The sequence below is a fragment of the Dromiciops gliroides genome, chromosome 3, assembly GCF_019393635.1.
Source record: "Dromiciops gliroides isolate mDroGli1 chromosome 3, mDroGli1.pri, whole genome shotgun sequence".
NCBI classification, from domain to species: Eukaryota; Metazoa; Chordata; class Mammalia; order Microbiotheria; family Microbiotheriidae; genus Dromiciops; species Dromiciops gliroides.
In genome coordinates this window covers 659,420,172-659,430,896 of record NC_057863.1, presented here as the reverse complement: position 1 = coordinate 659,430,896, position 10,725 = coordinate 659,420,172, and the positions used below count along the sequence as shown (strand labels likewise).

Genomic DNA, 10,725 nt, shown 5'->3' with positions numbered 1-10,725 from the left:
CTGTTTTGTTTTGTTAGTTTTTACTATCTCCTTTCTGTTATAATATACACCATCCGTAACATGTACTCTCTGCAGAGGCTCTCCCTTTGCAAGACTAATGTCAAAGCGTCGGTTCATGAGGACAAAAAAACGCCCCTCTGGACAAAACTTTCCTCTCTTCCTTTTCTATATTGTTGTTCACATATTATTAGTTAGCAATAGTTATTATGGTTTTTTTTTACTGTTCCGTCAAGGAAACACTCTTTTTCTTGAGGAATCAAAGGGGGGAATGTGGTAAAAAGTTTTTAACAGTCGGTTAGTGAATACAGAAAGACGCCAGTTTTTCAAGGACCACCCTTTCAGGGAGGAGACCAATGGCCGTGCATGGGCTACACACGCCAGTCCGGCTGTTAAGCACTCCACTTCTGGGGTGCGAGCTTAAAAGGCAAGGAGAGAACAGAAGTGGGATCTTTTTCCTGCTCTCCTGGTCTGAGGACTGGTGCTGCACACACAGACGCTGAAGGAGTTGGATTCGGCCTGGCTCACTGTTAGCAGCACATGCCTGATACGGCTCTCCCCCCACAAAGGTCGTCTTGGGGTTTTGGTGAGTTTTATACTGAATAAGACTAAGCTTAGACTTAAGACTATTTGTTTTGTATTTCTACTTTCCTATCCCTCTAATCAACATCACCTTGTAATAATTTCCAAACAATAAAAGCTCTAACTAGAGACCAGAGGCTTCTTTGCCTTACTGATCTGGGAGATAAAATAAGGGAAACAGTTAAAAGGGGAGGTTACTGCTCTATTATCCAATTTTAAATCTCACAGAGGACTTAGAACTTGCTTAAACATTGAAGAACAAGGTATTCCCCTGACAAGCCAAGGCCATGCCCTGCATTTCAAGCCATCACCAGTTACCTCGACTCTGTTCTGCCCCAGGACTGTGACAACTCTGGAAGAAGGAGTGAGGCTGATGACTTTGTGCAACTCTGACAAATACAAATTTATGAATGAATTAGAAGATATCACCCATAGCACTTTACTATTTTTACCTCTCTTAATGTCCTGTGATGACAGGCACGTGATGTAGCAGCAGATGGAGATTCACTGGCAGGTATAGATACTACCCTGCATACAAGTGGCCTAGGCCCCAGGCCTTCTCCCTGAAAGCAGCAGGGGCACATGGCAGCCCCCTGGCTATCTTAGCATTGCTGGCCAGATTCTTATGCATTGGTCCCCTCTTGGGATGAGGAATGGGATAGAATAGATGCCTTAAAAATCATCTGCTTACTCTACCTTGGCCTGATTAGCGCAACATGCAGAGAATTCTGCGGTCCTTTTCAGCTCTAAATCATGTGATTTTTGATGGCTCAGGAGTTGGTGACATACAAGGATGTGGCTGTGGATTTCACCCAGGAGGAGTGGCGCCTCTTGGATCATTCTCAGAGAGAGCTGTACAAGGAGGTCATGCTGGAGAATGTCCAGACCCTGCTCTCTGTGGGTAAGGACCTTTGCCTCTGGTGACTGAGCTACTAACATGGTAGCTCCCTGCTCCCCATCCTGCCAGGCCTAGCAAGTTTATCCTGATTCTTCTTGCTTTGTTCCCTCAAATTCCAGTCCAGATGTTGGGAAAGGAAGGGAATGGAATAAGCATTCATACATACCTGCTTTATATCTAGCACTGGGCAAAGTGTATTAAAGTTATTATCATTTGATCTTCACAACATCCCTATGAGTTTGGTAGTATTATCATCCCCATTTCATAGGTGAGGTAACAGGCAAACAGGTTACACAACTTGTCCAGGGGGACACATCTCCCATGTGTCTGACACTGGTTTGAAATGGTCTTAGTGACTCTAGGCCCTGGGCTGTTACCACTGCACTACCACAGCCTCTAATTTCTTTTCTTTCTTTTTTTTTTTTTTTTGGACAGGGCAATGAGGGTTAAGTGACTTTCCCAGGGTCACACAACTAGTAAGTGTCAACTGTCTAAGGCTGGAACTGAACTCAGGTCCTTCTGAATCCAGGGCCAGTGCTTTTTCCACTGCACCACCTAGCTGCCCCAGCCTCCAATTTCTAGATGATTGAAGCTAGGCAGTGTTCCCATCCTTCTAGGAAAGAGGTGAATAAAGGGGAAGTTTTCTGATGCCAAATGGCCTGTGTGATCTCGGGCTGCCTCCAAAGTTCCCAGCAATCAATACCTCGGGAACTGTCCTTGAGACATCCTGGGAACCATCCTGTCCTCTTTGCTTGCATGTCTTCTTTCCCTAAAGAGGACTAAAGTGTACATTTCTCTATTCTCCTCCCTTCCTCTTCCTATATTCCTAGGACTTCCAGTTTCTAGAGAAGATTTGCGCTATCCTTTCCAGGAAGGAGAATCACCAGGGATGGTAGAGCACAAAGGTCTGAGGGACTCCTGTCCAGGTGAGTGACATAAATCAGGTGTATGAGGGCTCTTATGACAAGAGGTCTCCTAAGTGTTGTGGTCAAGGGAATGCTAGACTTGTGGGCAGGAAGGTCTTACTTGCAATTGATTTTTAGACACATTTCAGCATTGGGATCCTGTGCAAGTGACTGAATCTTACAGCCCCAATTTCCTTATACAGGGGAGCAAGTCAAACTCCTTGACTTTTCAGTTTCCTTTGTGGTATTTAAAATTATATGGGAGTGACCTGTTTCTGTCCCAAGTTGTAGGGAAACTTAAGTGGGGTTTCTAATGTATTGCTACTTAGAAATTAAAGCCTATAGCACCAGTTTTGGGCATTAAGTATTTATTAAAGCATATTAAATATTAGTAAAGATAGAGCATATGGCCCCAAAAGTTCAGAGGGGAGACTGATAGTGAGCCATGTGGCTGCTCGTTCAGAGTCCCAAGGCCAAGAAAGAGAGTCCATGGGAGTCAGCTCCTTGAGTTCAGGAGGAGTGGTGGCCCTTACACCCTGCTTCAAGCTAATTGGCTAGCATCATTCAAATCTATTGGTTCACTGTACTTGAGGGTGGTCTGGAGCAGTATGTGCTGATGTCAGAGCCCAGAGGACAGACCCTCTGGGGGGCAAGGCTTTTCAGGTAGGTGTGGATTTAACTTCTGTTGTCTGTATTCACAGCCCAAGGTACAACTACATTTCCTCTGAAATTCTCCTGACTCTGGGCTGGCCTTAAGAAAGGGCAGGCAAGGCTCTCTGGGTCCCCTATAACCCCATTAATTTCTCACATCTTGTAGTTATAAAATTTTGATGGTATAAGAAGTCATCATTTTGAACTTTGGGGCATGAAACTCTACTGAAAGCGACTCAAATGGGCTGAGAGTATCCATTCTGAATTGTTTCCTAGTCTTTATTCCAGTCAATAAACATTTAGTAAGCACCTACTATGTCCCAGACACTGCTAAACACTGGGAACACAAAGAATGGCAAAAGATAAGCCTTGCTCTCAAGGAGTTCAGTCTAATGGGGAACACAGCATGTAAACAAGGATCTTCCAACCCAATGCAGTTCTCCTTAATAATGTCAAAATATGCTGCCTAGGCTTTTTTATTTTTTAGTCAAGTTCCTCAGGTAGTCTAACTATTCTTTTTTTGTGTGAGGCAATTGTGGTTAAGTGACTTGCCCAGGGTCACACAGCTAGTAAGTGTTAACTGTTGGAGGCTGGATTTTGTGGGGACCGATTTTTAACTGGGGAGTGTTAGCTAAGCGGCTCCCCGCAATATTGGGGCAAGGAAGGAGACCGGCACCCTCCCTCAAAACAGAACAGGATTTATTTTAACAAGAACAAACTTAAAAAAAAAAAACACAAACAGGATCAGTAGGATCCAGGGAAAGGACATAAAATGGAGAAAGGGAAATTATACAACTTGAAGAAATACCACCGCCCAGGAATCAGCTGAGCATGCACAGCAGAGCTCCTGTCGCTGTCCAGCTTCCAGCTAGAAGGGCAACTTCTCCCCGTTTCCTGAAACCCCACACAGCCCTGAACCAATTGTCTGGCCACTCTGACAGTCACATGACTGCCCTCACTAGGCTTCCAATCGTTATAATTTTGCCAGGCCCATGTAGGCATCTGCGAGTGGTGATGATGCGAGTAGCCCCAGGCCAGTGCGCGCTGAGGCATAAAAACCTCAAAATAACAATTAATTCTTTACAATTTGAACTCGGGTCCTCCTGACTCCAGGGCCGGTGCTCTACCACTGTACCACCAGCTGCCCCTCAGTCTAATTATTCTTAAGTTGTTCCTCCTGGATATATTTTTCAGGTTCGTTGTTTTTCTGAAAAGAAATTTCATGTTTTCTTCTACTTTTATATTCTTTTCATTTTTCTTTACTACTTCCTCTTGTCTCATTGAGTCATTAGCTTTCCTGTGTCTAATTCTGATTCTTAGGGAATTAGTTTCCCTAGTGAGCTTTTGCCTCTTCTTTTCCATTTGTCCAGTTGAATTTTCTAAGGCATTATTTTCTTTTTGCATATTATTGACTTTCTCTTTCAGAACTTTCATTTCTTCCAAGAGGGTTTCTTGATATTGAAACCAATTCTTACCCTTTAAGACATCACCTGGGGGCACAGTGGATAAAGCACCAGCCCTGGATTCAGGAGGACCTGAGTTCAAATCCGACATCAGACACTTTCGGCCTCAGACACTTGACACTTACTAGCTGTGTGACCCTGGGCAAGTCACTTAACCTTCACTGCCCCACAAAAAAAAAAAAAAAAAAAAAAAACATCCCCCGTAGGTTTTTTATCATTGTTGTGCTCCTGAGTTTATGGTTTAATCCTCCCTGTCACCATGGTAATTTTCAATGGTGATGGTTCTTTTCTATTTCATATTCATATTTTATCCTCTTTTTTGCCTTTTAAGGTTGAATTCTGCTCCTGGGGTACAGCATGCTCTGTCCCAAGCTTCTTTTTCTGGGGGCCAGGGGCCCAGTCATTAGCTTTTTGCTCTGAGGCCTCAGCTCCTTGCAGCTTCCTCACTGCACTGGAGTAGCCCAGCCCAGTTGGTCCTGTTGGGTAACAGAGACCCCAGCTGGCACATTACCTTCTGAATTGAAGCCAGGGGTCTCACAACTGGCCTGTTGTGCTACTACCTTGCTGAGCTTGGACTGGGGGCCCTCAGCTGCTGATCTGTGCTCAGGGTAATAGCCCTTTGGTGGCTGGCCCAGACACCCTCTCAGCTGACTTGTCCTCCCCTTTGACCCTGCTGACCCAGACCTTTCCTGAAGATCTGCCAGGATATCTTAAGTCAAAAGATTGTTTTACTCCATTTTTTTTTGCAGGTTTTACAGCTTCAGAATATGTTGAGAGGAATATTTTAAATGTTGTTTCTGAGGAAAATTTGGGGGAGCTCAGGCAGCTTTCTGGTTTCATTCCCCAGTCTTGGCTCTTTATCTATTTTTTTGATTAAGTTATGTCATGGGGCAAGTCACTCAACTCCTATTGCCTTAAATATCCTGAGCCATCTCCAGTGCTGCTGATCTATATCTTGCCACTGGAGCCATGAGATGACCCTGATGTCATGGTCTTCTTTTAGAATGAAGGACAAAGAACGACCTTCCCTTAATCTCTGAATGGGCATTGCCTCAGACAAACTGAGCCCTGAGAAAGACCTTACTTGAAAAGGCAAAGGTCACTCACTGCCTTTGGGGTCATCTCCAGTGGTCCCGATGAACATCGAGCCACTGAACCCTGATTGGTCTGGAGGAGAGAGTGAGGTTGGTGCCTTGGCACAGTCTTTCCTCACTCAAATCCAGTTCATTGGGAGTCATGACATCACCTCCCCAATATCTTGGTCCTCTTCAAGAATGAAGGATGTACAAAAATTACCAAAAATAATTGTTGTGTAGAGATAGAATAAATGAAAATTTTATCTGGAAGAACAAAAGGACAAGAATATGAAGGTGTGTAATTTAAGATTCTAAATGTGGATTCTAATCTGTTCCCCCAGTTTTGGGGGAAACTGACTAAAATCACTGATAAAACGAGTTTAGGTTTTAGTTTAGGGTTTTAAGGGTTTATTGGAAAATAGAAAGAAAAAGATTGAGAACAGAATTCCAACAGCCTGGCATTCCTATCTTTCCTCAAATTTCCTGTGAAGTCCTCTGCCGCCACCACCACCAAGTCAGGAACCCAAAAGCGTGAGAGCTCTCCGCGCAGGCTCCCTCTCCTCCTTCCTGTCTCTTCCCACAAAATGGGAGGCTCCTCAAGTTGATTGGCTGGTAGCCTTGATAGACAGCACCCATGAGTAAATGTCATTTCCTGACGCCAAGGAAAAGCCACAATGCCTCTGAGGCATTTTCCTCATGGCGGAGCTTTCCCACAGCAAGTCTACAGTAGGTGGCATCATTCCAATCATTACAAAGGGAACTAATAAATAAATGCAAAGGAAGGTGGCCTAGCCATACCCAAACTAAAATTATATTATAATGTAGCAGTCCTCAAAATTGTCTGGTAATGGCTAAGAACTGGAGTACAAGATCTTCTCACTAATACAGTGATCCAAGACAATTCCAAAGGACTCATGATGGAAAATGCTATCCATATCCAGAGAAAAAATGTTGGAGTCTAAAAGAACATTGAGGCGTGCTATTTTCACATTTTTTCTGTTTTTTGTTTCTCATGGTGTGAGTGAGATTTTCCCCACCCCTTAAATGTACATGATTTAACAGTAGTAGTAATCAGTTTATAGACTACAAACTGTGATTTAAATGATTTAGATATTCTTTAGTAGGTTAAGAAAATGATAATGAAGTAACTAAGATAGATATTGAAAGGAGCTAAGGGAAAGGCTAACTTGCCTACTCAACAAGCTTAACCAAAGGCATAACTACCTGACTTCCAATTGTGGTGAGGTATAGCCACCAATCAGCTTAAAGATCAAATACATAAATTAGTACCCTCTGAGGTGTAATGGAACAATGAGAGCTGAAGAGAAGTTTGAAAGCCAAGCTTAACTAATATGGTGGAATGTCTTGATAGCTGAGAAAAAAGTCAGAAAAATATAGTCCAGAGAGGACACCTCCAAGATGGCAAAGAAGCAATCCAGTATCTGGTTTCATATGTTATGAGCCTGTTACTTAGTAACAGTGTTACTTTAAAACAATATGCAGAATTGCAAGTGCCTATGCTAGTATCTGATGCTTTCTTTCCCCCTGTAAGTATTCCATACTTATTGTATGTGAACCACTTGGGTTATGATAAATAGTGGGAGGAGTCATGTTGTCTAAATATTCCTGAATCCTGAGGCTTGTGGTCTTTGGGTCCTAGAACTGAGACCAGTTTTATTGTAAGAAAGTATCCCTCTCTCAATAAGCCTATTTTCTTTTCCCTTTCTTTGTCTAACACTGCAACTTTGAAATTGTCACTCAGTGCTTTTTCCCTTTTGACCTGTTTTTTCTTTAACAACATGAACAATGTGGAAATGTATATACATCATTGCACATGTATAAGCTATATTAGATTGCTTACCATATTGGAAACAGGGAGGGGAAAAAATTGAAACTCAAACTTGTATGGTAAATAAATTTTGAAAGGTACCTTTACATGTAATTGGAAAAAAAAACAACCTTACTTTTTCAAAAATAAAAGAAGCCATCTTGCAGGTTTTTCCAAAGATTCATTCTGCCTATTGTAAATGAAAAATTATTTCTTTTGGCTGGGGAAATAGAATATGAATAACTTTACATTATCCCACATGACAAAAGAACATATTTTTAGGTGTATGTATATTTCTGTTAATACATAATTGTTTTCTTTAGGTGGAGAGACCAGTTTGGTTGTGAAGAAGATAGCTACAAAGTTGAACATTTCTGTGGGAGAATTTTGCCCGCATAGATTTGAGAGTGATGGTGCAAAGGCCATTGGTTGGAACTCAGATCTTATTAGGCATCAGAACTTTCACAATGGAAAAAAGTTTTATAAATGTAATCAGTGTGGAATGACTTTCACAGGAGAAGACCCTCTTGTAGTACATCAGAGAATCCATACTGGAGATAACCCTTATGAACATAATCAGTGTGGAAAGACATTCACAGAGAGTTCCAGGCTTGCTCAGCATCAGAGAATCCACACTGAAGAGAAACCTTATGAATGTGATCATTGTGGAAAGACTTTCACACTGAGCTCCAGTCTTGCTAAGCATCAGAAAATCCACACTGGAGAGAAAGGTTATGAATGTTATCAATGTGGAAAGACTTTCTCAGAGAGTTCAGGTCTAGCTAAGCATGAGAGAATCCATACTAGAGAGAAACCTTATGAATGTAATCAGTGTGGAAAAGCTTTCACAATGAGCTCGAATCTTGATGCACATCAGATAATCCACACTGGAGAGAACCCTTTTGAATGTAATCAATGTGGAAAGGCTTTCACACAGAACTCCAGTCTTACTAAGCATAAGAGAATCCACACTGGAGAGAAACCTTATGAATGTCATCATTGTGGAAAGGCTTTCACACGGATCTCCAGTCTTGCTGCACATCACAGAATCCACACTGGAGAGAAACCTTATAAATGCAATCAGTGTGGAAAGGCTTTCAAAGAGAGAACCAATCTTGCTAAGCATCAGAGAATCCACACTGGAGAGAAACCTTATGAATGTCATCAGTGTGGAAAGGCTTTCACACGGATCTCCAGTCTTGCTGCACATCACAGAATCCACACTGGAGAGAAACCTTATGAATGTAATCAGTGTGGAAAGGCTTTCACACGGATCTTCAGTCTTGCTGCACATCAGAGAATCCACACTGGAGAGAAACCTTATGAATGTAATCAGTGTGGAAAGGCTTTCACACAGAACTCCAGTCTTGCTCAGCATCAGAGAATCCACACTGGAGAGAAACCTTATGAATGTCATCAGTGTGGAAAGGCTTTCAAAGTGAGCTCCAATCTTGCTAAGCATCAGAGAATTCACACTAGAGAGAACCCTTTTGAATGTAATCAATGTGGAAAGGCTTTCACACGGATCTCCAGTCTTGCTAAGCATCAGAGAATCCACACTGGAGAGAAACCTTATGAATGTCATCAGTGTGGAAAGGCTTTCACACGGATCTCCAGTCTTGCTGCACATCACAGAATCCACACTGGAGAGAAACCTTATAAATGCAATCAGTGTGGAAAGGCTTTCAAAGAGAGAACCAATCTTGCTGCACATCAGAGAATCCACACTGGAGAGAAACCTTATGAATGTCATCAGTGTGGAAAGGCTTTCACACGGATCTCCAGTCTTGCTGCACATCACAGAATCCACACTGGAGAGAAACCTTATGAATGTAATCAGTGTGGAAAGGCTTTCACACGGATCTCCGGTCTTGCTAAGCATCACAGAATCCACACTGGAGAGAAACCTTATGAATGTAATCAGTGTGGAAAGGCTTTCACACAGAACTCCAGTCTTGCTCAGCATCAGAGAATCCACACTGGAGAGAAACCTTATGAATGTAATCAGTGTGGAAAGACTTTCACACGGAGCTCCAGTCTTGCTAAGCATCAGAAAATCCACACTGGACAGAAGCCTTATGAATGTAATCAGTGTGGAAAGACTTTCACACAGAGATACAATCTTTCTGAACATAATAGAATCCACACTGGAGAGAAACCTTATGAATGTAATCTGTGGAAAGGCTTTCACACAGAGCTCCAGTCTTGCTCAGCATCAGAGAATCCACACTGGAGAGAAACCTTATAAAAATAATCAGTGTGGAAGGCTTTCACAGAGAGTTCCAGTCTTGCTGCACATCAGAGAATCCACAATGGAGAGAAACCTTATGAATGTAATCAGTGTGGAAAGGCTTTCACAGTGAGCTCCCATGTTGCTAAGCATCAAAAAATCCACAATGGAGAGAAACATTATGAATGTAATCAGTGTGGAAAGTCTTTCACAGTGAGCTCCAATGTTGTTGTACATCAGAGTATCCACACTGGAGAAATCTGAGAAATATTATATATATATATATATATATATATATACTAAAACCTTCAAGCAATATTCACATTTTATAGAAATCTTATCACTGTTATGAATTAGAAAATGCATTCAGTTGTCATTCAGAGCTTGTTCAAATTTAAGGAATTCATTTTACTTTTTTGTCATTTATTTAGAATTTTATTTTCCCCACAATTACATGTAAAAACTATTTTAAAGTTCATTTTAAAACTTTATTTTTTCTTTGCCCAAAAGGCTATGGGACTGTGCATACGCTTTGACCCAGTAATACAACTACTAGTTCCTTATCAAAGAGATCATCAAAACAGGATGTAACAGGTAAAACTATATGTGTGTGGTCACCTGTCCCCAGTTTGGGGAAAGCTAACTAGGACAACAGTTTAACAGTTTAGGTATTTAACATTTATTAAAATATATTGAAGGTTAGTGAAGAGAGATGAAGTTTGTCTTATATAATAGGGAAAATAGGAAAACCTGTCTACCCTAGAGGAGAGATCAGAGTTCACACCCCTACCTGGTTCTTCTACCAACCTCCCACAAGGTTCCAACCACCAACTGACCAAACCAACTGCCTTCCACACTGCTTCAAGGTGAGTGGTTGAGAGTGTTCTCACATTGATGTGAGGTAACTTCTGGATACTGAACCTTAAAAAGGTTAACCCATGCTTTCTCAGCAGGGCACCCCTGGTAATAATATTCTCATGCCCCACCCCGTGCTTCATTAAGAAACAATCACTTTACAGATACTTATGATGAACCATGTAAGGGGAATGAAAAGAGAGAAAAGAAACTGAATGATGTACTCCCCTTTAGTAGGTG

The 10,725-nt window shown here is 41.8% G+C and overlaps 1 protein-coding gene across 1 annotated transcript; it reads left to right on the top strand.

Annotated features, from left to right (window-relative positions):
• The first annotated feature begins 1,344 nt into the window (after positions 1 to 1,344).
• Positions 1,345 to 9,891, top strand: LOC122746597 (zinc finger protein 420-like). The gene is given in 4 exon segments (XM_043992345.1): positions 1,345 to 1,480; positions 2,308 to 2,403; positions 7,724 to 9,572; positions 9,574 to 9,891. Coding segments are annotated over 4 exon segments (2,271 nt in total). The 3' UTR covers positions 9,764 to 9,891.
• Positions 9,892 to 10,725: the final 834 nt, after the last annotated feature.